This window comes from Oncorhynchus tshawytscha, linkage group LG30 (assembly GCF_018296145.1).
Source record: "Oncorhynchus tshawytscha isolate Ot180627B linkage group LG30, Otsh_v2.0, whole genome shotgun sequence".
In the NCBI taxonomy this organism is placed as follows: Eukaryota; Metazoa; Chordata; class Actinopteri; order Salmoniformes; family Salmonidae; genus Oncorhynchus; species Oncorhynchus tshawytscha.
Window position 1 is genome coordinate 19,988,188 of NC_056458.1, and position 27,948 is coordinate 20,016,135.

Here is a 27,948-nt window from a genome sequence, read left to right on the forward strand (position 1 = left end):
AACATCCAAAAAAAGTATATTTAATAATCACACAGCACCTCTCACCCCCATTAAAAAGAAGGGGCTTTCTTGAATTTATTTTTATTTCACCTTTATTTAACCAGGTAGGCTAGTTGAGAACAAGTTCTCATTTGCAACTGCGACCTGGCCAAGATAAAGCATAGCAGTGTGAACAGACAACACAGAGTTACACATGGAGTAAACAAGTCAATAACACAGTAGAAAAAAAAAGAGAGTCTATATACATTGTGTGCAAAAGGCATGAGGTAGGCGAATAATTACAATTTTGCAGATTGACACTGGAGTTATAAATGATCAGATGGTTATGTACAGGTAGAGATATTGGTGTGCAAAAGAGCAGAAAAGTAAATAAATATAAACAGTATGGGGAAGAGGTAGGTAAAATTGGGTGGGCTATTTACCGATAGACTATGTACAGCTGCAGCGATCGGTTAGCTGCTCAGATAGCAGATGTTTGACGTTGGTGAGGGAGATAAAAGTCTCCAACTTCAGTGATTTTTGCAATTCGTTCCAGTCACAGGCAGCGGAGAACTGGAACGAAAGGCGGCCAAATGAGGTGTTGGCTTTAGGGATGATCAGTGAGATACACCTGCTGGAGCGCGTGCTACGGGTGGGTGTTGCCATCGTGACCAGTGAACTGAGATAAGGCGGAGCTTTACCTAGCATGGACTTGTAGATGACCTGGAGCCAATGGGTCTGGCGACGAATATGTAGCGAGGGCCAGCCGACTAGAGCATACAGGTCGCAGTGGTGGGTGGTATAAGGTGCTTTAGTAACAAAACGGATGGCACTGTGATAAACTGCATCCAGTTTGCTGAGTAGTGTGAACATTCATGCTTGTTCATTGTCACAGGCCATACACACTACCCTCTGTATTTTTATTTATTTCACCTTTGTTTAACCAGGTAGGCCAGTTGAGAATAAGTTCTCAATTACAACTGAGTAATAGCACAATTGGTTGGGCGCACGATTTTTAGAAGTAGAAGCTCGAATTGTTTGGCCACAGACCTGGATAGTATCACAGAACTCTGTAGGCTATCTCTGCAGTAGATTGCAACTCCGCCCCCTTTGGCAGTTCTGTCTTGTCGGAAAATGTTATAGTTGGGGGTGGAAATTTCAGGATTTTTGGTGGCCTTCCTAAGCCAGGATTCAGGGTTGGCAGAGTGTGCTAAAGCAGTGAATAATATCAACTTAGGGAGGAGGATTCTAATGGTAACATGCATGAAACCAAGGCTTTTACGGTTACAGAAGTCAGCAAATGAGAGCGCCTGGTGAATGAGAGTGGAGCTAGGGCGCTGCAGGGCCTGGATTAACCTCTACATCACCAGAGGAACAGACGAGGAGTAGGATAATGGTACGGCTAAAGGCTATAAGAACTAGCCGTCTAGTGTGTTCTGAACAGAGTGTAAAAGTAGCATGTTTCTGGGTGTGGAAGAATAGATTCAAGGCATAATGTACAAACAAGGGAATGGTAGGATTTGAATACAGTGGAGGTAAACCTAGGCATTGAGTGACGATGAGAGAGGTTTTGTCTCTAGTGGCACTATTTAAGCCAGGTGCGGTCACCGCATGTGGGGGAGGTGGGAAAAAAAGGGGTAGGTAAGGCATATTGAGCAGGGCTGGAGGCTCTACAGTGAAATAAGACCCTAATCAAGAACCAAAACAGCAATGGACAAGGCATATTGACATTAGGGAGAGGCATCCATAGCCAAGTGATCATAGAGACCAATGAGTAGCTAGGCGAGCTGGATACACAGCGATTCAGACAATTAGCAGGCCGGGGATAGCAGAAAGGCCTTAGGGGGACGTCGCGACATTAGTCTGTTGTAGTCCCCTCGGACAGTTACATTGGCAGACCAGTCGTGATGGATCGGCAGGGCTCTGTGTAGGCAGTAACAGGGTCCAGGCCAATTGGCAAAACAGGTATTGTAGCCCAAGAAATTGGCTGATGGACCTCTTAATTAAGCTAAAAGTCTGATATGCTCTCGACAGCTAGCGGACCGCAGCTAGGCGGCTATGGGATGTGCCTTCAGGGGGGCAGGTTAGGCAGGTTACCTTCTTATTTTTTGTTGTACATATCCAGCAACACTCCATATTATTCAGAGCCCCATATATAGATTTTACAGTCCCCACTGAGTACTCCCCAACCCACTTTTACATAGGCACACACTTTTTTATTCTCTAAAAGCCCATATGTAATGTATGCACAATTTGCTTTGGGAGCATATATTTGACCTTGGAATATGTTTTAAAACACACATTTAATGCTAATGTCACTTAAATATTAACAAATAAGAATCATTATTAATGTTAAGATTTTTAGTTTTTATTCAACTTAATAAATACATGTTAATGATATTTTTCTGCTACTACGTAGAGAACTTTGATTTGGAACGTTTTTCGAAATTCCGTGACCCGGAAGTACTTTTCTCTTGTGACTGACAAGACTGATGTTCTTCCTGAACACACAGGCAACTAACTACACCACGCAACAAATCAACTTTTTCCGGAATTAAATAATGAACTTAGCTACAAAGTTAATTTCAAGACGTTGTGCTAATATTGAGCTAAAGATTAAAAACGGGTGGATTTCTGATTAATTTCACGATGCACGACTTCTGAACGACCATTGAGTGCATGGATCCCAAAATGCCCAAGCGCTGTGCCGCACCAAATTGTAATATCTACACAGATAAATCAGACGTCCCCTTTTTCAGATTCCCTTTGGACCCGGAGGGGTAAGTTATGTTAAATAGTTTCCAATCCCTTATTAACTCTAGCTACTTTTAAAGTTATCTTTGTATTCCTCATTGGCATTGAAACAGTACGGAGTCAGCTAGCTAGCTAACCTAGCTTGTGCTAGCGTTGATGGTAATAGTTAATGTCAAAGATGGAACTAGCCAATTAGCTTGCTAAAAGGCTACATACTGGTTGAGGACTCGGATGCAGTATTATTTATCAAAGGATCCATGAAAAGTCTGTTTTAGTGGGAGGGTAGTCTCTGTTGAGCCCTCAAAGTTATGAAAACTTTAATCTGACAACTTCCTCTTGCAATTGTGTAAATAACACAATTGGCTAGCAGACCATCTGGCTTGATGTAGCTAGCAGGTAATAACAACCTCCCCATGTTGATTATGGCCCAAATATGCTGTGAGGTTCATGAATATAAGTCCCCCGAAAATAGTGATTAGAAATGGAATATTACAGAAGTAAGTTCATGGGGCCAAGGTTGTCATTTCTTTCTATTCGTTTTTCTATTTTTATTTGATATTACGTTTAGTTTCAGTTTGTTTTCAGTTAGTTTCAATTGTATAAAAATACGTAATGTTTTTATTATTTAGTTTTAGTGTTGGGGACAGAAATCTTGCGTGGGACAGCTCCAAGGTTCGCCAAAGTATAGACCAGGCCCTTGGGTAAATAAACAACAACAAAACAATTCAGTCGGGTTCTCAACTTAGAATAGTAGCAAGTTAGAATATTAGTATACACAAGGTGCAATTTAGAACTTTGGTTGTGCGTCATCTGTTTTATTCTTGTTACGTTCACTGATGGTCACTCAATTAGACCATGTCAGCTAACATTTTTGAGATTGGTAAATTAGTCTAGCAGCCAGCTACCGGAACTTTGTAATCATGGTTGAAATACCGGCCGGGGTGCCCCCATTTGATTTTGTTAGTCAGTCTCACTCAGATTTAATATTGAAAACTGCAGACGTTTCTCTCCACCCTTTGGCAAAATGTGTAGGATTGCAGGAAATTAGTCCCTCCGTGCACCCTCTGTGACTTCTGACGATTTTAATCCACTTAACCCCAGCATTTATCCATCATTGTAAAGCCATAGTTATTTTGTTGATATGGTCAAACTATTCCTTTTAAAATATATTTCTCAAAAGAAACATTGAAAATCTAATTGTCAAATCATGGCATAAAAGAAGGTGAGTTCTACTCTTTTTGGCAATTTGAGGTTTTCTGGTGGATAACTAACCCTGTTAGTTTTACCCATAGATAGTCAGACTAGAAATGTTTTAACAATTAATATTTTTTTTGTGAAGCATGCTTTCAATTGCAACTCACTGTTGTACACAAAACACTTCCATTCCCCATCTCAAAGGATTTATGATTTTAAGATGAAACCTGTTACTTAATAGGCGCTTACTATGGTATTTTTTTTTTTTTTTAGGAGTTGGGAAAAACCCGTTTTTTAGGATGTTGAACATGTTAAGGCATTAAACTGCTAAAGCCTCCATTATTCCAAAATTGCAGTGCCTTCAGAAAGTATCCATACCCCTTGACTTATTCCACATTTTGTTACAGCCGGATTTCAAAATTTCTCTCACCCATCTACACACAATACCCCATAATGACAAAGTGGAAAAATGTATTTATAAATTTATGCAACTGTATTGAAAACGAAATAGACCTAAGTATTCACAGCCCTGAGTCAATACATGTTACAATCACCTTTGGCAGAGATTAGTTTTTTTTACAGTCTTTCTGGGTAAGTCTCTAAGAGCTTTGCACACCTGGATTGTACAATATTTCCACATTATTCTTTTCAAAATTCTGCAAGATCATTGCTAGAGAATTTTCTATTCTTGACATATATTTTCAAGCCGATTTAAGTCAACTGTAACTCGGCCACTCATGAAAGTTCATTGTATTCTTGTTAAGCAACTCGTGTAGATTCAACCTTGTGTTTTAGGTTATTATCCCGCTGAAAAGTTAATTAATCTCCCAGTGCCTGGTGGAAAGCACACTGAACCAGATTTTCCTCTAGGATTTTGCCTGCGTTTAGCTTAATTCGGTTTCGTTTTTATACTGAAATACTCCCCCAGTCCTTAGCGATTACAAGCATACGCATAACATGATGCAGCCACCACTATGCTTGAAAATACGGAGAGAGGTACTCAGTAATGTGTTTAATTGGATTTACCCCAACTATAACACTTTGTATTCAGGACAGTTAATTTCTTTGCCACATATTTCATTATTACTTTAGTGCCTTGTTGCAAACAAAATGCATATTTTTGGAATCTTTGTATTCTGTTCAGGCTTTCTTCTTCTCACTTTGTCAATATGGTTAGTATTGTGGAGTAACTACAATGTTGTTGATTCATCCTCTGTTTTCTATCACAGACAAACTCTGTAACTGTATTAAAGTCACCATTGGCCTCACCATGGTGAAATCCCTGAGCGGTTTCCTTCCTCTCTGTCAACTGAGTCAGGAACGGCACCTTTATCTTTGTAGTGACTGGGTATATTGATACACCATCCAAAGTGTAAATAATAACTTCACCATGCTCAAAGGGATATTCAATGTCTTTATCATTTTTGTTTTACCCATCAACCAATGGGGGCATTGGAAAACCTCCCTGGTCTTTGTGGTTGAACCTGGTAGTCGTTCAGAAATCATGTAAACCACTATTATTGAACACTGAATGAGTCCATGCATCGTATTATGTGACTTAAGTAAATGTTTACTCCTGAACTTATTTTGGCTTGCTAACAAAGGGGTTGAATACTTATTGACTCAAGACATTTCAGCTTTTAATTTTTTAATAGTTAAAAAAATATATCTATATAATGCATTTTTAAAATCCATGTTTGACATTATGGGCTATGGTCTAGGGCAGTGACAATCTACATTTTAATACATTTTAAATTCTGTCTAACACAATACAACTTTTCAACAGTAAAGGGGTGTTAATACTTTATGAAGGCACTGTACATCTAAATCCAAACTGGTTTTCCAGCAGCACATCCCATGTTCAAAATGTAGCCCTTTTCTGTTATACAGATTAAAGCCAACAATTTCTGGTGGATTGATAATGGATCCCTGTTTTAATTGAAGCCACACAGAGTTGGTTACAATTTCATCCTCCAGACAGAACAAATAGTACATAAAATAATATGGCTAAACTCCAATGTACTGATAGAGGGGGAAAACTATAAGGAAGGTAGGTTTATGAATGGCATTGTAAATAAGGATGGTAAAATTTGTCACACAAGCAAGGTGTAAGGAGGTATGTGCTCAATACGAAAGTATAACCAACTCACTGCAGCTCTGCCACAAAAATGGACAAGACAATTGCTCAAGAGAAAGGAATTCATTGTTTTGTCTAGCTCCAATGAAAACCCTGCATGGCCTAAAATGACTAGTATAAATTGTAAGAAGTATCAGTTTCATTTAAAGTTGAGATGTTTGACAACTTTGCAGCATGCAATTCCAGATTGTTGGGAACAGATTTTTTTAAAGTCCCAATTCCATGCAAATTGTCTGGGTAGCCATTTGATTAGCTGTTCAGGAGACTTATGGCTTGGGGTTGGAAGCTGTTAAGAAGCCTTTTGGACCTTGTGAGCGCTCCGTTACCGCTTGCTGTGAGGTAGCAGAGAAAACAGTCTGTGGCTGGGGTCTTTATTTTTATTTTTTGAATTTACCCTCCTTTCTCCCCAATTTCGTAGTATCCAATTGTTAGTAGTTACTATCTTGTCTCATCGCTACAACTCCCGTACGGGCTCGGGAGAGACTAAGGTCGAAGGCCATGCGTCCTCCGAAACACAACCAAACCAAGCCGCACTGCTTCTTAACACAGTGCGCATCCAACCCGGAAGCCAGCTGCACCAATGTGTCGGAGGAAACACCGTGCACCTGGCGACCTGGTCAGCGTGCACTGCGCCCAGCCCCCCACAGGAGTCGCTAGTGCGCGATGAGACAAGGATATCCCTACCAGCCAAACCCTCCCTAACCCGAACGACGCTAGGCCAATTGTGCGTCGCCCCATGGACCTCCCAGTCGCGGCCGGCTGCGACAGAGCCTGGGCTCGAACCCAGAGTCTCTGGTGGCACAGCTAGCACTGCGACCACTGCACCACCCGGGAGGCCCGTGGCTGGGGCCGTTAACCATTTCTAGGGCCTTCCTCTGACACCGCCTAGTATCGAGGTCCTGGATGGCAGGAACCTTGGCCCCAGTGATGTGCTGGGCCGTACGCACTACCATCCGTAGTGCCTTGCGGTCTGTGGCCGAGCAGTTGACATACAAGGCAGTGATGAAACCAAAGGTGGAGCTGTTGAGCTTCTTTTTTCTTCTTTTTTTTTGAGGATCTGAGGACCCATGACAAATCTTTTCAGTCTCCTGAGGGGGAATAGGCTTTGTCGTACCCTCTTTACGACTGTCTTGGTGTGTTTAGACCATGATAGGTTGTTGGTGATGTGGACAACAAGGAACTTGAAGCCCTCAACCTGCTCCACTACAGCCCGTCGGTGAGAATGGGGGTGTGCTCGGTCCTCCTCTTCCTGTAGTCCACAATCATCTCCTTTTTGTCTTGATCACGTTGAGAGAGTTGTTGTTATCCTGACACCACACGGCCAGGTCTCTGATTTCCAAATAGGCTGTCTCATCGTTGTCGCTGATCAGGCCTACCACGGTTGTGTCATTGCCAAACTTAATGATGGTGTTGGAGTCATGCCTGGCCATGCAGTCATGGGTGAAGAGGGAGTAAAGGAGGGGACTAGGCACGCACCCCTGAGGGGCCCTGTGTTGCAGATGTGGCACAAGTTCAGGATCCAGTTGCAGAGGGAGGTGTTTAGTCCCAGGGTCCTTAGCTTAGTGATGAGCTTTGAGGACACTATGCTGTTGAGCGCTGAGGTGTAGTCAATGAATAGCATTCTCACGTAGGTGTTCCTTTTGTCCAGGTGGGAAAGGGCAGTGTGGCGTGCAATAGAGATTGCATCATCTGTTTGGGCGGTATGCAAATTGGAGTGGGTCTAGGGTTTCTGGGGTAGTAGTGTTGTTGTGAGCCTTTCAAAGCACTTCATGGCTACAGACGTGAGTGCTACAGGTCGGTATTCATTTAGGCAGGTTACCTTAGTCCCTGTGCCCAAGAACACTATGGTGGTCTGCTTGAAACATGGTATTACAGACTTAGCCAGGAACATGTTGAAAAATGTCAGTGAGGACACTTGCCCGTTGGTTAGTGCATTCTCAGAGTGCAAGTTCTGGTAATCCGTCTGACCCTGTGGCCTTGTGAATGTTGACCTGTTTCAAGGTCTTAATCACATCAGCTACGGAGAGCGTGATCACAGTCATCTGGAACAGCTGATGCTCTTATGCATGCTTCAGTGTTGCTTGTGTTGAAGGGAGCATAGAAGTAATTTAGCTAATTTGGCCTGCTCGTGTCACTGGGAAGCTCGAGTTTGTGCCTCCCTTTGTAGTTTGTAATAGTTTGCAAGCCCTGCCATATCTGATGAGTGTCGGAGCCAGTGTAGTAGGATTCAATCTTAGTCCTGTATTGACGCTTTGCCTGTTTGATTGTTCATCGGAGGTCATAGCGGGATCTCTTATACGCGTCCGGGTTAGAGTCCCGCTCCTTGAAAGCGGCAGCTCTACCCTTTAGCTTAGTGCGAATGTTGCCTGTAATCCATGGCTTTTGCTTGGGGTATGTACGTACGGTCACTGGGGACGACGTCAATGATGCACTTATTGATGAAGCCAGTAACTGTAGTGTACTCCTCAATGCCTTTGGAAAAATCCCGGAACATATTCCAGTCTGTGCTAGTAAAACAGTCCTGTAGCTTAGCATCTGTGTCTTCTGACCACTTTATTAACCAAGTCACTGGTGCTTCCTACTTTAGTTTTTGCTTGTGAGCGCGAATCAGGACGATAGCGTTATGGTCAGATTTGCCAAATGGAGGGCGAGGGAGAGCTTTGTACACGTCTCTGTGTGTGGAGTAAAGGTGGTCTAGTTTTTTTCCCTCTGGTTGCACATGTTAACATGCTGGTAGAAATGAGGTAAAACGGATTTGTTTCCTTGCATTAAAGTCCCCGGCCACTAGGCGCGCGGCCTCTGGATGAGCGTTTTTCTGTTTGCCTATGACCTATAGCTCATTGAGTGCGGTCTTAGTGCCAGCATCGGTTTGTGGTGGTGAATAGACAGCTACGAAAAAATATAGATAAACTCTCCTGGTAAATAGTGTGGTCTACAGCTTATCATGAGATACTCAGGTGAGCAAAACCTCGAGACTTGCTTAATATTAAATTTCGTGAACCAGCCGTTGTTTACAAATATACACAAGCATCTGCGCAGGTCCAAATCCACGCGTTCGCCATATCCCGTTTGGACTACAGCAATTCTCTGTTGGCTGGGCTCCCCGCTTGTGCCATCAAACCTCTGCACTTTATCCGGAACACAATGCAAATAAATTTCTGATTAGAATAACATTACTACACATATCAAGCTAGCAAACAGTACGCTTTAACTTGCAATGAGAACATCTTCTGGATGAGAGTGTCTGCTAAATTACTCAAATGTAAATCTGAAATGTCAGACTACATTGCAAGAACAAATCAGTCTGGTGATGCCTTTTTAAGCACAATGTTCTACTGATTACGGATATACCTTCCATTTTCGCTAAACAGGTACATGGTTTGCTAGTGATATGCAGATAGACCTCGTTCATCAAGGTGAATAACATCGGCTAGGGGCAGGCCTATCCATATTGCAGATATGAAATTTTAACCTGTTAATTCTTCCTTTCAGATGTAAACAATGGTTGAATAATTGTCATCGAACTGACTTGGAGCCAAAAACCCCTGAGGAGTTGCACAATTCCTTCAAAATATGTGCAAATCATTTTGAGCCTTCCTTGATCTGTTGTGATGTAAGTATCTACTGAAGAAACCATTTGTATTTCCAAAAAGCATTCCTTTTATACTTTCATTCAGTTGTTATATTGTTCAGAGGGGACTTGAGTTAGACTATCTGTTCAGGAGGTGACTCATCTATGCATTAGCCAATAGACCCAATGAGCAGATTTGGGATGTAGGCTTAAATAGTGTGAAATCCCTTATTAACTGTACATTTAAAGTTATGCTATTGCTCATTAGCAAGCTAGCTAAGTTGCACCATTGAAACGCCTCCCGAGCTTGCTAGCTAACCTAGCTTGTGCAATATATTGTTTTATGTTAATGGATTCAGAACAAAACTCTTGCACACCCAAAATAACGTCTTCTCACGTGCTTAGGATAATAAAAAACTGTAGTAGAATATGTCTCCCACATGCTGTGTGATGTGAGGTTTAAGTCATGTATACCTTTGTTGGGACTAGCTTAATCATAATGCACTCTGTTTTTCTGAAGGCCACTGGTAGGTCAACATTGAAAACAAGGTTTTGTCCGTATTAAAAGGTCATGCTTCTCCCTGGAGGTTCTTACTGGCAGGCATGCAACAGTGGCAATAACGTAGTCATAATAAGGATTTGCTTGCTTCCTTTTCAGAGCACTTTAAGAACATCCTTGAAAGAGGGTGCTATGCCAACCATATTTGATTTTACAACACATTTGAACAATCCATCAGGCCGCAACGGGAATAAGAGAATAAGAGAACCTGTAAGTATTCTGTCATGTTTAAACCACACAATGTTGTACCCCATATTGTCATCCTAACCTGATCTGTGTGTGTGTATAGTCATCCTAACCTGATCTGTGTGTGTGTATAGTCATCCTAACCTGATCTGTGTGTGTGTATAGTCATCCTAACCTGATCTGTGTGTGTGTATAGTCATCCTAACCTGATCTGTGTGTGTGTATAGTCATCCTAACCTGATCTGTGTGTGTGTGTGTGTATAGTCATCCTAACCTGATCTGTGTGTGTGTATAGTCATCCTAACCTGATCTGTGTGTGTGTGTATAGTCATCCTAACCTGATCTGTGTGTGTGTGTATAGTCATCCTAACCTGATCTGTGTGTGTGTGTATAGTCATCCTAACCTGATCTGTGTGTGTGTGTATAGTCATCCTAACCTGATCTGTGTGTGTGTGTGTGTATAGTCATCCTAACCTGATCTGTGTGTGTGTGTGTGTGTGTATAGTCATAACCTAACCTGATCTGTGTGTGTCATCCTATCTGTGTGTGTGTATAGTCATCCTAACCTGATCTGTGTGTGTGTGTGTGTATAGTCATCCTAACCTAACCTGATCTGTGTGTGTGTGTGTGTATAGTCATCCTAACCTGATCTGTGTGTGTGTGTGTGTGTGTATAGTCATCCTAACCTGATCTGTGTGTGTGTGTGTATAGTCATCCTAACCTGATCTGTGTGTGTGTGTATAGTCATCCTAACCTGATCTGTGTGTGTGTGTATAGTCATCCTAACCTGATCTGTGTGTGTGTGTATAGTCATCCTAACCTGATCTGTGTGTGTGTGTGTGTATAGTCATCCTAACCTGATCTGTGTGTGTGTGTGTATAGTCATCCTAACCTGATCTGTGTGTGTGTGTATAGTCATCCTAACCTGATCTGTGTGTGTGTGTGTATAGTCATCCTAACCTGATCTGTGTGTGTGTGTGTATAGTCATCCTAACCTGATCTGTGTGTGTGTGTGTATAGTCATCCTAACCTGATCTGTGTGTGTGTGTATAGTCATCCTAACCTGATCTGTGTGTGTGTGTATAGTCATCCTAACCTGATCTGTGTGTGTGTGTATAGTCATCCTAACCTGATCTGTGTGTGTGTGTATAGTCATCCTAACCTGATCTGTGTGTGTGTGTATAGTCATCCTAACCTGATCTGTGTGTGTGTGTGTATAGTCATCCTAACCTGATCTGTGTGTGTATAGTCATCCTAACCTGATCTGTGTGTGTGTGTGTATAGTCATCCTAACCTGATCTGTGTGTGTATAGTCATCCTAACCTGATCTGTGTGTGTGTGTATAGTCATCCTAACCTGATCTGTGTGTGTGTGTGTATAGTCATCCTAACCTGATCTGTGTGTGTGTGTGTATAGTCATCCTAACCTGATCTGTGTGTGTGTGTGTATAGTCATCCTAACCTGATCTGTGTGTGTGTGTATAGTCATCCTAACCTGATCTGTGTGTGTGTGTATAGTCATCCTAACCTGATCTGTGTGTGTGTGTATAGTCATCCTAACCTGATCTGTGTGTGTGTGTATAGTCATCCTAACCTGATCTGTGTGTGTGTGTATAGTCATCCTAACCTGATCTGTGTGTGTGTGTATAGTCATCCTAACCTGATCTGTGTGTGTGTGTATAGTCATCCTAACCTGATCTGTGTGTGTGTGTATAGTCATCCTAACCTGATCTGTGTGTGTGTGTGTATAGTCATCCTAACCTGATCTCAGTAACCTGTGTGTGTGTGTATAGTCATCCTAACCTGATCTCAGTAAGTGTGTGTGTGTGTATAGTCATCCTAACCTGATCTCAGTAATCTGTGTGTGTGTGTATAGTCATCCTAACCTGATCTCAGTAAGTCTGTGTGTGTGTATAGTCATCCTAACCTGATCTCAGTAAGTGTGTGTGTGTGTATAGTCATCCTAACCTGATCTCAGTAAGTGTGTGTGTGTGTATAGTCATCCTAACCTGATCTCAGTAAGTGTGTGTGTGTGTATAGTCATCCTAACCTGATCTCAGTAAGTGTGTGTATAGTCATCCTAACCTGATCTGTGTGTGTGTGTGTGTGTGTGTGTATATAGTCATCCTAACCTGATCAGTGTTTAATCGGATCCTATTGCATTAACTCCAGTCTGCAGCTAATTATATATTTTATTCCTTTAGAGTGAGGCGGAGTTTGCAACCTTGAAGAAAGCTAAAGGTGATTGGTTTGGTAAATCAATATCTTTTTCTCATTTGTTTTACCATAACAATTTAAGATTCCCATTTTTAGCAATCTATTTTCCTACCAAAAATGACATTTAAGTAATTGGTTCACAACTTCATGGCAGTGCATAGTCATGTGGTCTGTATTGGGATAGCCCTCTAAGAAAAGTACACCCCTTTTAATAGGATATTTGTAGAAATGTCTCAACATATTTATTCAATAAATGTGTTTCAATCGCATGTCCATGTTTCTCCTTTACTTCAGAAGATGCTCCAACTGAGGTGAAAGATAAGCCAGGAGAGAATAGTGCAACATGTGATCTACCGCAAGAGGACCAAAGGAGAGAGGATGTCTCCAACTCCAAAGCAAAGGAAATCCTTAAAGTCTACTTCAAGGAAACTCTTGCCTTCACTGGATTCAGCATAGGGAACGATTCAAACCCCAACACTGATGAGCCGATGGGAGGCCACAGGGGACAACAGTCTCTCAACCCCATCTGTGTTGAAAGAATTGACCAGAAAGATGTCCTCCAGTTCAGTGAGAACCTCATGCGGGAGGAGATCCGGAACAGTTTAAGGTTGGCACGCTTTTTCTCCATTCTGCTGCAAGATGTCACAAACATAGAGGGAAAAGATCAGATCCCAGTTTTCATCAGGTCCGTCACTGTGGCAGGTTTCCCTCAGAAACACCTCATGGGGTTCCTGCCCTGTGATGCAGATTCTGAGGGTCTGTTTTACATGCTGCTCTCAGAAATACGGAATAAGTGGGGGCTGCGGATGGAGCATTGTCGAGGACTCACCTACCTGACCACAGGCATTCTATGTCAGAAAATGAAGGATCTCACCAGCAGGATTCTGCAGGAGTTTCCTCAGGTAGTGCTAGCACCTAGTGACCCATACGCCTTTAACATGTGGCTCATCCGCTCCATGCCCATGCCTTCCATACAGAAGGTTGTGAACACAGTGGAGGAGGTCGCCACAATGCTTAGAGGGTCCCCAGATCTTTGGGAAAGACTGGAAGGGAAAATCAAGTCATCTTACGGCCACCTTAAAGGTGAAGTGGACAGGATCACAGAGGCTTGCCAGAACACCTGGGAGTATGGTGTTGATGCTTTCCACACCATGTTGGACATTCTTGAGCCATTCCTCGCCTGCATCAATGAGGTGTGCTCGGCTGCAAATGCAGACACTGCTACTTGTGAGCAGATGGCCAAGCTCAAGCCGATCCTAAAGAACTTCAATTTCCTCATCACCCTGGTTGTCCTGAAGAATACCCTCTGTTGTGTGAGCATCCTCAACCCGAGTCTCAGGGGAGCCATCAGCATCAGCAGCACCTTGCAGTACACAATCTCCAACGCCTTAAAGCTGGTCAACAAACATCTGCAGGAGATAGCAATATTCCACAGGAAGTGGTTTTCTGACGCAGTGGGCAGGGCTAAAAAGCTGGGAGTGGAGGTCGCTAGGCCGGAGGAGAGCTCACCTGATACTGGTGAGGCAGGTGCAACTGAAACCTCTCTGGAGGATTTCTACAGAGAGACTCTGAGCAGGCAGATCTTACAGTACCTTGTTGCGGAGGTAAAGAGGGTGTTTAGCACTGAGATGGTTCGGATTCTGAGATGGCTCTCGTTGGTGCCGTCTTATATGGCTGACCACAATTTCAGTATCCGCAGGGATAAAGTGGCGGATGCGAACTTGAACAACCTCGCTCGACCCGACACGTTTTACGATGAGCTTGGTTGCTGGGAGGTGAAGTGGAGACATGCTAGCAAGCGGAGGATCCTACCCACAACAGTGTTTGCAACATTGAAAATCCCAGACATTGCATTTTACCCAAATGTGCAGAGCCTGCTAAGAGTTCTGGGCACCATCCCCTGTGTGAACGCAGAGGCAGACGTCTATGGGCAGTACAACATGGTGCTGGAGCGGTACCAGTCTTACCTGAAAGCCACACCGGAGGATCAGAGACTGTGCAACATGGCATTTGTCTATGTCAATCAAGATGTGCACTTCAATGTTGAAGACATGGTGGAGTCCTATGTGGAGAAGCATCCTGACATATTGCAGTTGTTGCATATGGTAAATTTATTTTAATATAAAAGTATTTGCCTAGCAATCACACAAACTGAAGATTTCAAATAATTTGAAAAACATAAAATGAAGTTACCCTAAGTGGATGTTGACTATTTCTTAACTTTTGTGTTGTTATTTTACTAATATTTACATTAACTGAACAAAAGCTTTATTTTGCTAATGCTTTTATTGTCTATGTTCATAGGATGATGAGGTGATGGAGATGCACTCTGCAGCTGGTAAGGAAATAATAGTATTAATATATATTATGTAGTATTTATTGCGCCATGGTGTATATAAAAATATTTGCCTTAATACCCATGTTTATTCATTCATCATTCATGGCTCATGACTGCTTTATTTCAGAACCAGTCTCTGAGAATGATGGAAAACACACTCTAAAGGAGAATGTTGATGAAACACAAAAAGAACCACAGGAAATGGTCTTAGAGATGGAGAGAGTGGAGCAACCGAAATGCGTAGCAGCAGAGACTAATAAGGAGGCGCTCAAATCTGCTCTGCAGGCTGCTGTGACAGCGGCATATAACAGCCAGAGCAGACAGCCTGGTGAGGCCTCTGCTGAACAGGATGGCGAGGTTGAAGACACATTGAAATATGTATCGAAGTCTGAGATGAAAGAAGTTCTCAGAGTATGCGAGGATGCAGTCAGGGAGGGAATACTTTTGGAAGTTGGCACTTCCTTTTTCTCTCTGTTCATCGACCGCGTTGTGAAGTTAGGGGAGAAAAAATATCTTCCCCTCTTCCTCAGGTTTGTGGACAGTTTTGATGTCATGCGATTGGAGCTCATGGGTTTTCTGGATGTGGATCTTGACTGCGATGCCATGTCAGAGCGCATATTGGAAATTGTCACCAAAGAGTGGTGTCTCGATTTGTGTTACTGCAGAGGTCAAGCCTACCTAGGATCCGGTGATGTCTCCTACAAGCTGAAAGCCTTTGCCTGTAAAATCCAGGAAAAGTACCCCCTTGCAATATGTACACACAGCTCTTGTTACTCGTTTAACACATGGTGGTCAAAATCCACCCCTGTGCCGTCAGTGAAACGGGCCCTGGATGTTTTTGAGGAGGTGTTGATGTTTTTTGGGAGCACGCCTATGCTTGAGAAACAGCTGGATCATGTCATTGCATTTGGTCTTAGGGAAAGCTATGAAAAGGTTCAAGAATTGCAGGGTAAGTTCTGTACCGTCTGGCAGGAGAAGCACGATTCCTATGAAGTCTTTGTGCAGATGCTGGAGCCCCTTGTTGAATGTTTGGAGAAAATCAAGACCAACCCACAGAGATGGGAATCCTCACTCTCTCTAAAAGCTGGAGCACTGCTGCGTTTGATAAGGGACTTTGATTTCATTGTTCCCATGGTAGCCCTGAAGAATGCCTCGTCTTTTACCAGGGAGCTGAGTGCAGGACTCCAGAAGGATCATTTTAGCGCAGCATCACAGCTTTGCCAGATCAGTGGTATAGTGGCTACTCTCAACAGGGTCAAAACAAACATCAAGGTCTTTCACCAGAATTGGTTCGACGAAGCCTGTGCCCTTGCCCAGAGTCTGGTTGTGCAGATAAAAGTGCCTGATAATTCATCTGCGGCCAGGGATAGCATGATCAAGCCAGCTCTGTATTACAAAGATTCACTGAGTGTGCCCCTAGTGGACAACCTCACCAATGCTGTGAAGGATCATTTCTCTGAGGACCACAAAGAGGCCCTAAACTTCTTATCCCTGGTTCCCTGCTCTGTGACTGTGAGTTACATGTTTGAGATCCTGAGGTCAAAGCCTCCTCTCTACGCCAGTGATCTGCCTGACTCTGACAACTTCTTCACAGAGTTGTGCTGCTGGAGGGTGAAGTGGAAGACCAAAGTTGCCTCAGTGACCATCCCAGACACCATCTTTCAGACTCTCCGTCTGCCACTCATGCAATACTTTGGGAACATCAATACATTGCTGAGGATCATGTCTGTGTTACCCAGCACAGTACTGGAGAACTGTGGGGAAGCGATGCGCCACAAGATGTTCCAGGAATACCTGAGGAACACCAGCTCCAAGGACAGGTCCCCGTGTCTGGCTATGCTGCAGGTGGGAACCAACTTCAGCAGAGATCTGGACCGGATGGTGACTAAGTGCTTGAAGGTCACTCCCCAGGCTTTAGAGGGTTTCTGCTTGGTAAGTTTTCAAAATACATTGCCATGAATATTAATTTAATTTTTTTTTTTTTTTTGAATTTTACCCCTTTTTCCTCCCCAATTTCGTGGTATCCAATTGTTTTAGTAGCTACTATCTTGTCTCATCGCTACAACTCCTGTACGGGCTCGGGAGAGACGAAGGTTGAAAGTCATGCGTCCTCCGATACACAACTCAACCAAGCCACACTGCTTCTTAACACAGCGCGCATCCATCCCGGAAGCCAGCCGCACCAATGTGTCGGAGGAAACACCGTGCACCTGGCAACCTTGGTTAGCGCGCACTGCACCCGGCCCGCCACAGGAGTCGCTGGTGCACGATGAGACAAGGACATCCCTACCGGCCAAGCCCTCCCTAACCCGGATGACGCTAGGCCAATTGTGCGTCGCCCCACGGACCTCCCGGTCGCGGCCAGTTACGACAGAGCCTGTGCGCGAACCCAGAGTCTCTGATGGCACAGCTGCGCCACCCGGGAGGCCCCCCCATGAATATTATTGTTTTCAATATTTTATGCAGTCTTTCAGAGCATCCTATACAGCGATGTCCTTTTAAAATAAATTATTTCCATTTAATAATGTCTATTGAAAATCAAATTCACAGGAGAAGGAATCCAAAAGTCTGATGAAGAACTCTGAAGCCAACATGGAAGGTATGTGATGGCAAAGCTTTGTTTCAGTTAATCCCCATGTGATCATTAAGTATTTATTAGCTAATAACTATGTAATGACACTGTTACCATTTAGTATATGTTGGTAATAGGGATGGGCCCAGGTTTTATCAAGTGAAACACTTGTTCTCATTCACCTTACGATCACCTTAATTTTATTCTCAATTATTTTTCCACTTTAATGACCTGAACTCTATGGTAGAAGAGTCAATTGAATTGACTAATTCACCTTTGTCATATTTTCAGTGGATCATGACAAAGATAGAACAGAGGAGCTTGAGAATCAACAGTCTTCTGACAAGAAAAAAGACCAAGAAATGAAAGCAGTGGATGAGAATGGGCACACTGGAGATAATCGACAGAGTTTAGAAGCAGTGTTCAGACAGGCTGCACGTTTGGGGAAAAATAAGTGCCAGCTTTCCGAACTCTCCAAAGAAGATCAAGACCTTCTCATCCAGGATCTCGGCATGTGCCACTGGTTTGGAAGAGATGGGAAGTTCACGTGTAAAATAGGAGAGGAGGAAATGGTACAGCTTCTTACAAAATCCATCAGGGAAGTCATACTCTCAGAAATACAGGAGTCCCCCTTCTTTTCTCTTATCACAGATAAACCCGTTGTAATTGCTAATAAGAGCTATCTGCCTGTCTTTGTCAGATATGTTGGGCAATGTGCCCCCAAGGTAGAGCTCATTGGTTTTTTGCGATTTTTTGAATCCTGTGATGTTGATGTTCAAGCCAAGAATCTCTCTACGACTCTAACTGAAGACTGGGGATTGCCGATGAGTCAGTGTCGTGGACAAGCAATCATGCGCATGGGCTCAGGTTGTCACAGCCTGAAGAAGATGTCTTTGGAGTTCCTTGAGAGCTATCCTCTGTCTGTCATCACACCCAGTGAGTCTTGTGGTCTTGCCTGTTGGCTAGCAGGAAGCGTACACTGCCCACCTGTCACAAAGATGCTGCGAATTGTGGAAGACCTCCTACTGTTTTTTGACCAGTCACCTGGGCTAGAGGCAGAGCTAGCACAGGCCGTGGATGGGTTACTGAATACACCTCGGGAGGCCTTGGAAGAGATTCCAGAAACTTGTTGCTCCAGGTGGAAGAAGAGGGAGGACTTTTTTGATCTCCTAGTCGACACATTGGAGGGAGTCTTGAGTTGCTTGGATTCAGTTAGTGCCCATGATGCCGGAACTATGTCGCTACATGCACAGGTTCTCGCCACTGCTTTGCGAGATGCAGATTTTGTCATCACACTTGTGATCCTGAAGAATGCCTGTTCTCCTCTTCGGAACTGCAGCACTGTCTTCCGCTGTGGTAACCCTGCTGACATCATCTGTGAAGTGGAGAAGATAGTACCAATCATTGAAACGCTGAACAAGATGCTGGATAACATAAGCACTGTACATTCACCTTGGTTTGAGGAAGCATTCCAATTAGCATCCAAGGTGGCCCCTCAGCAAGTATGTTTCCCAGAGAAAGTTAACTCTTATGGGTCTCCAGAGATGTACTACAGGGACAACTTGAGTGTTCCTCTACTGAGCAGCCTCGTTGATGAAATGAAGTACAACTTCTCCGACAGTCACTTAAAAGCCCTGAAGATCTTGTCTCTGCTCCCAACCTGCAATCCACAGCCCATTTCAGAGCCAATCCGCGCAGAGTCAACAGACAAGCTATACAGTCTCTACCTGTCTGACCTCCCTGACCCTGACACAGCAGAGCAGGATATCAGTAACTGGGCCTCTGTCTGGAAAGAGAAATATCAAGACCTCTCACCACCAGCTTCTATCTCTGAGATACTGCTTCACGCTGAGTCTCAATGCCATCCCACAGTGACCAGACTGCTTAGACTGGTGGCTGTTCTACCGAGCGTCAGTATGGAGTGGGACCTGATGAAGACCACCCTGAACTCCATGAGGGCTCTCCTGAAGAACACAGTCTGCAAGGGCAGTAAAACAGACACTGTGATGCTTCTTATGCATTACCCAACTGTTCAAAGACTAGGGGAGGTCATTGAGAAGTGCATTGAAGTTGACCCAGAAAGCAGCCCATGTCTTGAGCAGGTACATTAACATCAATACTCCTTTTATCATTCCAATGCTGATGTATTTATGACAGATTTTTATTGGTATAGGTATGCATCATTTTTCCAATATTTTATAAATACATTTTCAGTTGCAGATAGATAATAACAGGAAATAATACATCAACAACACCACTCACCCCTTGACAAGACATACATATTAAACTTTATGTTGTAAATGTACTGATTTCTGTTTTATGATTTAGGTGAAGAAACAAATTGAAGGTCTGAAGCTGGAAAGTGGTAAGTGAAAACGTTAAATCATATGAAAATTCATGACATACTATTACAAGGTTCATGTAGAATATGATATCATAAAGCAAATGAGGGGAAGGGGGAGGTGGTTTAACTGTGTGCGTTTTAGATTTTAGAGCTTTGGATGTAAACCCTGATGGAAGACATGAGCAGGCACTTGAGGAACACCAAGCTGGTACGTCAGATCAACTCCCTGCAGGAAAGCTGAAGGCAGAGGAGGAGGCAGAGTACTATGTGAAAGTGGAAGATGCTGTGGTAAAGGCAGACATTGTGATCGCTGAGGACGTTGTGATCGCTGAGGACATTGTGGGGGGCGGCGGGAAAGTAGAAGTCTGCGTGATAACAGAGGAAGTCGTGTTTGCAGAGGACGATGTAAAAGCAGTGGACATTATGTTAGCCGAAGACGGCGTGAAGGCAGAGGACAGTATTGTGATAGTAGAGGATGGGGTCATAGGTCAGAAGCAGGCCATGTCTTTCTACGACCCACCTGTGCGTGAGGAAATCCTCAAGGAACTCTGGGACTCACAGTTCTTTACAATAATAACGGAACGGGCAGTTGAGATCGAGGGACAGCTCTACGTCCCCCTGTGCATCAGGTACTTGGAAAAACAGGACACTCAGTGTGAGGAGACTGTAGCTTTCATCCCATTCAGCCAGGACACTGCTGTCTTGGCTGATGCTATTGAAACAGCCTTATCAGAGAAATTGGGGCTCAACATGGAGTACTGTAGAGGGCAAGCTTTGCTAAGTGTAGGTGAGGTAGGGTCTCAGATGAGGGCTGTTTCTGCTGTAATATCCCAGAAATACCCCCTGGCCATGCGAACAGTCAGCTCTGCTCTCTCTCTGAATGTGTGGCTAGCCAGGTCATCTCCTGCAGTGGCAGCAGCAGACTGTGCAGCGTCTGTAGAAAACATGTTACAATGGCTCACAGAGGACACAGAACGACAGACCAAACTGGAGGACATGATCATTGCCATGTTCCAACATGATGAGGGGAAGGGGAATGAGCATAGGGACAAGCTTATTAAGAACTGGGAGAAAAGTCATGAAATGCATGAGTTGATGGTAGAGCTTCTTGAGGTAGTGATGCTGTGCTTGAATGAGCAGAAAAGTGAGGAGAGTAGCTCAGGAAGTGGCCAAGCACGGCTGTACTTCAATAAAGTCAGAAGTTTTGAGTTCATCTTCTCGGCTGTCGTGCTGAAGAATGTCCTGAGTTTGACCAAAAAGCTGAGCCAATCTCTTCAGGGCAAACCTCTAGATGTGTTGCTAGCTATGAATAGCTTGCCTGACCTCCTAACTTCCCTCAATGAATTGAAGAGCGATATCGACACACATCATAAGGCCTGGTATGAGGAAGCTGTCGCTTTAGCTTCCAAGCTGCAGATAACGCTGTTGCACTCTGGGCTACTAGAACCCCTGAGTCAGTTTTACAAAATGGCAGTGAGTCAGAAAGTGGTAGAGCACTCCATTGTTGAGGTCAGTGAGCTCTTCACAGAGAAGGTCCTCAGTACCCTGAGGTGCCTGGAGATTGTGCCTTATGCCATGTCAAAGGTGGAAAACAGCAGTGTAAATGCCCACGTTTTCCGCATGTATAAAGATGACATGCCTGATATGGCCTCACTCCCCACAGAGATGAAGTCTTGGAGAGAGAAGTGGTTGGATCCCATGTCTGGGTATCTTCCAGCCACTGTGCTCGACACTCTGAAGGCATCAGACATTAGGAGCTTTAGTAACATTGAAACCCTCCTAAGGCTCCTTGTCATATTACCATTTTCCCGGAGGGAGAGTACCTTCAGGCAGGGAAAGAGAAGCCTCCAGGGTTTCATACAGCAGGAGACCAGGTCTCTTTCTGAACTTCATCCTCTGTAAAAAGTTGGTGTTCCCTCAAGCTCTCATTAGCATAAAGCAGGTTTCTGAGTTGGTGTCCTATACTGCTGACCCACTGTATCTTTGAGTAAATATCCAACCTAATGTAGGTCTCAATACAGTTTTTAACTTACTAGAAGACATTTCCCTGCATACATGAATGATCTAAATATTTTGATCATTTTATTTGTTTTCCTGCAAGCGTATATATTTTTTGTTTAAGTTGTTTGGATAATTGTACTGCCTAATGGGACCAATGTCTTGCCAAAAATAGCAATGCTCACCTGCGGGTTACCAATGCGTGTGTGCCTTTATGCATAACTAACAGTCAACCCAATGAACCATAAGAATTCAGATGTCTGAAAATGACACAGTCCCATCAGGCTTTTTGAAAGAACGTTTATTTTTGTCAGCACCAAATAACATTGGACTGAATTTAAGAATCACTTGCATCAATTCACTGTCAATGAATAAGTTGTATCATTCTCTTCCTTGGCACAAATCGAAATGGTTAGTTCTATCATGTAGATGTTTTATGATGATTTCCTAGGTTTTCTGTCTATTTAGGAGAGTTCATTTTCTGTAAAGAATTCTCCAAATACTGTCTCCTTAAGAGTTAAACATTCATATATATTTGTCCAAAAAAATAATAAAAAGTTATAAAAAGACCCAATGTTCTTATTGTATATAACTTATCACATTGCAGTGTTAGGCCTACCATAATGAGTAAATTGATTTTCATGAGTCACAAGAGGGCGCTATAAGCCTTAATTATTTTGAGAAAATTTTATTGGCATTTAATTTAGGCTATATTAAGAGTACCCTTGTCTTTATTCATATAGAAAATGTTTGATTATAAAGCATGTTTTAATGAAGTAATTTGATGTTTTTTGTTGTTGTCAGACTTCAGCTGAATACAGCTGTCCGCTCTGTTGAGGATTGGAGAATGTAAGAATTGCCACACCTTTGATATGGGATCCAAGGCCATATAAACCATAAAGCTTGCTGTATATCTTACCGGTTTACGATCTTTAATGGGAATATCACAATCTTAGTGTCATGAAGGTGTTATATAGCTACTCATTGAGTGATGGTGTCTACTGCTTAATGGATATTATTAAAGACAAATCAATCAAACATAATGAACCGGTCTTGACAACTATACAGCAAAGGGAAATGTCTCCATTCTCACAATTGCTTATTGTACTGTAGGCCTATGCACTTCCATCTTCCAACTGTTTTATCCCAGTGGTCACTTTTATTTCGTCACTTCCTACATGGCGTTATTCCTCCTGTTTCAATAACATGGTTATTATGTAATGTCTTGAATATGTTGAGTAGTGCTGCCTGGCCTCGTAACCATACGAAGCATACTATACATATTTTTATGCACCTCCAAGACAAAATCAGCAAAAGAAACATCCCTTTTTCAGGACCCTGTCTTTCAAAGATAATTTGTAAATGGTTTTAATCACTGTTTCCCATGCTTGTTCAATGAACCATAAACAATTAATGAACATGCACCTGTGGAACGGTGTTAAGACACTAACAGTTTAAAGACGATAGGCAATTAAGGTCACAGTTATGAAAACTTAGGACACTAAAGAGTCCTTTCTACTGACTCTGAAATACACCAAACGAAAGATGCCCATTATCCCTTCTCATCTGTGTGAACTTGCCTTAGGCATGCTGCAAGGAGGCATGAGGACTGCAGATGTGGTCAGGGCAATAAATTGCAATATCCATACTGTGAGACGCCTAAGACAGCACGACAGGGAGACAGGATGGACAGCTGATTGTCCTCACAGTGGCAGACCACAAATGCCCAAGTTAAACCAGGAATGCACAATCCCTCCATCAGTGCTCAGACTGTCCGCAATAGGCTGAGAGAGGCTGGATTGAGGCCTTGTAGGCCTGTTGTAAGGCAGGTCCTCACCAGACATCACCGGCAACAACGTGGCCTATGGGCACAAACCCACCGTCGCTGGACTAGACAGGACTGGCAAAAAGTGCTCTTCACTCTGGTTTTGTCTCACCAGGGGTGATGGTCGGATTTACGTTTATCGTCGAAGGAATGAGCGTTACACCGAGGCCTGTACTCTGGCGCGGGATCGATTTGGAGGTTGAGGGTCCGTCATCGTCTTGGGCAGTTTGTCACAGCATCATCGGACTGAGCTTGTCATTGCAGGCAATCTCAACACTGTGTTACAGGGAAGACATCCTCCTCCCTCATGTGGTACCCTTCCTACAGGCTCATCCTGACATGCCCTCCAACATGACAATGCCACCAGCCATACTGCTCGTTCTGTGCATGATTTCCTGCTAGAAAGGAATGTAAGTGTTCTGCCATGGCCAGCGAAGAGCCCGGATCTCAATCCCATTGAGCACGGCTGGGACCTGTTGGATCGGAGGGTGAGGGCTAGGGCCATTCCCCCCAGAAATGTCCGGGAACTTGCAGGTGCCTTGGTGGAAGAGTGGGGTAACATCTCACAGCAAGAACTGGCAAATATGGTGTCCATGAGGAGGAGATGCACTGCAGTACTTAATGCAGCTAGTGGCCACACCAGATACTGACTGTTACTTTTGATTTTGACCCCCCCTATTGTTCAGGGACATATTATTCAATGTCTGTTAGTCACATGTCTGTGGAACTTGTTCAGTTTACAGTTGAAGTTGAAAATGTACATAAACTTAGGTTGGAGTCATTAATACTAGTTTTTCAACCACTCCACTAATTTCTTGTTAACAAACTATAGTTTTAGCAAGTTGGTTAGGACATCTACTTTGTGTATGACACTAGTAATTTCAAAGATTATTTCACTTATAATTCACTATCACATTTCCAGTGGGTCAGAAGTTACTTACACTAAGTTGACTGGGCCTTTAAACAGCTTGGAACATTCCAGAAAACAATGTCATGGCTTTAGAAGCTTCTGATAGGCTAATTGACATCATTTGAGTCATTTGGAGGTGTACCTGTGGATGTATTTCAAGGCCTACCTTCAAACTCAGTGCCTCTTTGCTTGACATCATGGGAAAATCAAAAGAAATCTGCCAAGACCTCAGGAAAAATAAATTGTAGACCTCCACAAGTCTGGTTCATCTTTGGGAGCAATTTCCAATCGCCTGAAGGTACCACGTTCATTTGTACAAACAATAGTACGCAAGTATAAACACCATGGGACCATGCAGCCGTCATACCGCTCAGGAAGGAGACACGTTCTGTCTCCTAGAGATGAACGTACTTTGGTGCGATAAGTGCAAATCAATCCCAGAACAACAGCAAAGGACCTCATGAAGATGCTGGAGGAAACAGCACAAAAGTGTCTATATCCACAGTAAAGCGAGTCCTATATCGACATAACCTGAAAGGCCGCTCAGCAAGGAAGAAGCCCCTGCTCCAAAACAGCCATAAAAAGCCAGACTACGGTTTGCAACTGCACATGGGGACAAAGACTGTACTTTTTGGAGAAATGTCCTCTGGTTTGATGAAACAAAAATAGAACTGTTTGTCCATAATGACCATCGTTATGTTTGGAGGAAAAAGGGGGATGCTTGCAAGCCAGAGAACACCATCCCAACCGTGAAGGACAGGGGTGGCAGAATCATGTTGTGGGGATGCTTTGCTGCAGGTAGGACTGGTGCACTTCACAAAATAGATGGCTTCATGAGGAATGAAAATTATGTGGATATATTGAAGCAACATTTCAAGACATCAGTCAGGAAGTTCAAGCTTGGTCGCAAATGGGTCTTCCAAATGGACAATGACCCCAAGCATATTTCCAAAGTTGTGGCAAAATGGCTTAAGGGCAACAAAGTCAAGGTATTGGAGTGGCCATCACAAAGCCCTGACCTCAATCCTATAGAAAATGTGTGGGCAGAACTGAAAAAGCGTGTGCGAGCAAGGAGGCCTACAAACCTGACTCAGTTACACCAGCTCTGTCAGGAGGAATGGGCCAAAATTCACCCAACTTATTGTGGGAAGCTTGTGGTCGGCTACCCAAAACAGTTGACCCAAGTTAAACAATTTAAAGGCAATGCTACCAAATATGAATTGAGTGTATGTAAACTTCTGACCCACTGGGAATGTGATGAAAGAAATAAAAGCTGAAATAAATCAATCTCTCTACTATTATTCTAACCTGTTTATCCACTTGTCCTTCAGACAAGGTGATTGAAAATGTTGTCTGATGCAAGAAACTACTTTACAAGTTAAAATTCATTATTATTCCCATACCATTATTACAAAGAATCAGACAAATTATGCTACTCTCTGCCTATTGGCTATTCAAGACAGTCTCAAAATACAACACTGCCCCTTTAAGACATAATAATGCACTTTACCTGACTCGCTTTTCAAATATGGCTAGAAATGCACACATTTTGTACTCTTGTTGGAAGCTCCACCATTGTTGACTAGAAATGAGCTATAACTGGCCTAATAACTCACTAACTAGCAATGACTCGTAACAAAGGTGCACACATGTCTACATGCAGCTCTCACTTTGATCTCAGAACCACATCTACTTTGACTGCTCATACTGTGTAGCCTGAACACAGTCCAGTGGAGCTGTGCTCCCACGCATGCTGCAGCTTAGATGTAAAATGTACCTACAAATTGCCCTACTAATAGCAGGGGCGCAACTTTCACTGGCGACCCCAGTTGTATCGTTGCAATGTGATACAAAAAGTGGCAACGGTGTGCTTAAGGGCCATGCGGATGCCTCCATGCGGTCAGTTAGGCTGTTTGGAGTTTTCAGCCTGCTGCATTTACAATCACTGGCTGGACCAGCACCGGAGAGTTGAGCATAGTTCAGTCTGTATGTGTTGCGTTCTTTCACCTAGTTGTAAACGCAAGCAGAGCAGAAACTGGCTACTTTTTAGTTGACTGATGTAACTGTTGTTTAACAGAACAAAAATAAACGAATGTTTATTCGCGGTGTTGAGCTAGTATTGTAACTGACATGTAACGTTAGCTAATGTTTCATCCCGTCGACTGAGGTGAATGAATAAACTACGCTAGATACCACAGCCAGGTCAGCTCTAGCCTCTAGTTATCTGTCAGATAAAGATATGAGGTGTCTATTATTACTATCTAATAGCTGTTGTTTGTACGGAAATGTTTTGTAGCCTTTGTTTTGTCAGTTTCAGAAGTAAATTAACTTGGCTAGCTTTTGCCAGTTGATGTACCATTAGAGAGAGCTGGCCAAAAGTTAGCTATTCCTTTCTTGCTTCAACCAGACTAGACCTGAATCAAACGATGAAACCACGGGCCATTGGATTGAATATTGATATTCTGACATTTTATTAGTGCAATGTGAGTTTTAGTCAGTGTGGCAATGTAACGTTATTGATCTGTCAGTTTCCCTAGCTAATTCCTTACTTTTCACACTGGCACAGTAATAAACAGCTCTAACATTACAAGCGCCACTGTCATGGTGCACACCAGAGGTCTGCGCAGGACCTATTTCTTCATGCTGCTCCCACCTTTGTCCGACTCCAACCCGCTACCTCTACTGCAAGAACTTTTAGGCTATGTGACGTCGGTCACTTACCAGCCATGGTCCCAGCAATTGTGCGTCCAATAGGCAATATAAAATGCACAAAAATAACAAATCTGTTCAATAACCACAGATTCTCACATGGTCCCTATATTGTATTACTGGGCTATATCAGCCAATATGCTAGATTTACTGTACCAGTCAAACGTTTGGGCACACCTACTCATTCCAGGGGTTTTCTTTATTTTTACTATTTTCTATATTGTGGAATAATAGTGAAGACGTCAAAACTATGAAATAACACACATGGAATCATATAGTAACTAAAAAAGTGTTAAACAAACCACCAGTTGCCTTGATGACTGCTTTGCACACTCTTGGCATTCTCTCAACCAGTTTCATGAGGTAGTCACCTGGAATGCATTTCAAATAACAGGTGTGCCTTGTTAAAAGTGAATTTATGGAATTTCTTTCTTTCCTTAATGCGTTTGAGCCAATCAGTTGTGTTGTTACAAGGTTGGTGTACAGAAGATAGCCCTATTTGGTAAAAGACCAAGTCTATATTATGGCAAGAACAGCTCAAATAAGCAAAGATAAATGACAGTCCATCATTACTTTAAGACATGAAGGTCAGTCAATCTGTAAGATTTCAAGAACTTTGAAAGTTTCTTCAGGTGCAGTCGCAAAAAACATTGAGT

At 43.1% G+C, this 27,948-nt stretch overlaps 1 protein-coding gene across 4 annotated transcripts; it reads left to right on the forward strand.

The window, feature by feature from the left end:
• The first annotated feature begins 2,466 nt into the window (after positions 1–2,466).
• LOC112233376 lies at positions 2,467–22,895 on the forward strand. Of its 4 annotated transcripts, none has more exons than XM_024400956.2 (11): positions 2,467–2,759; positions 9,557–9,677; positions 10,294–10,404; positions 12,584–12,632; positions 12,891–14,701; positions 14,901–14,934; positions 15,062–16,866; positions 17,485–17,533; positions 17,798–19,608; positions 19,835–19,871; positions 19,993–22,895. In XM_024400956.2, the coding sequence occupies exons 1-11, from the start codon at positions 2,659–2,661 to the stop codon at positions 21,750–21,752; spliced, it is 7,689 nt and encodes a 2,562-aa protein (XP_024256724.1). In that variant the 5' UTR covers positions 2,467–2,658; the 3' UTR covers positions 21,753–22,895. The 4 variants fall into 4 exon arrangements, with proteins under 4 accessions (XP_024256724.1, XP_024256725.1, XP_024256726.1 ...); XM_024400957.2 differs by having other exon boundaries at positions 12,894–14,701; XM_024400958.2 differs by having other exon boundaries at positions 12,584–12,620.
• The last annotated feature ends 5,053 nt before the right edge of the window (positions 22,896–27,948 follow it).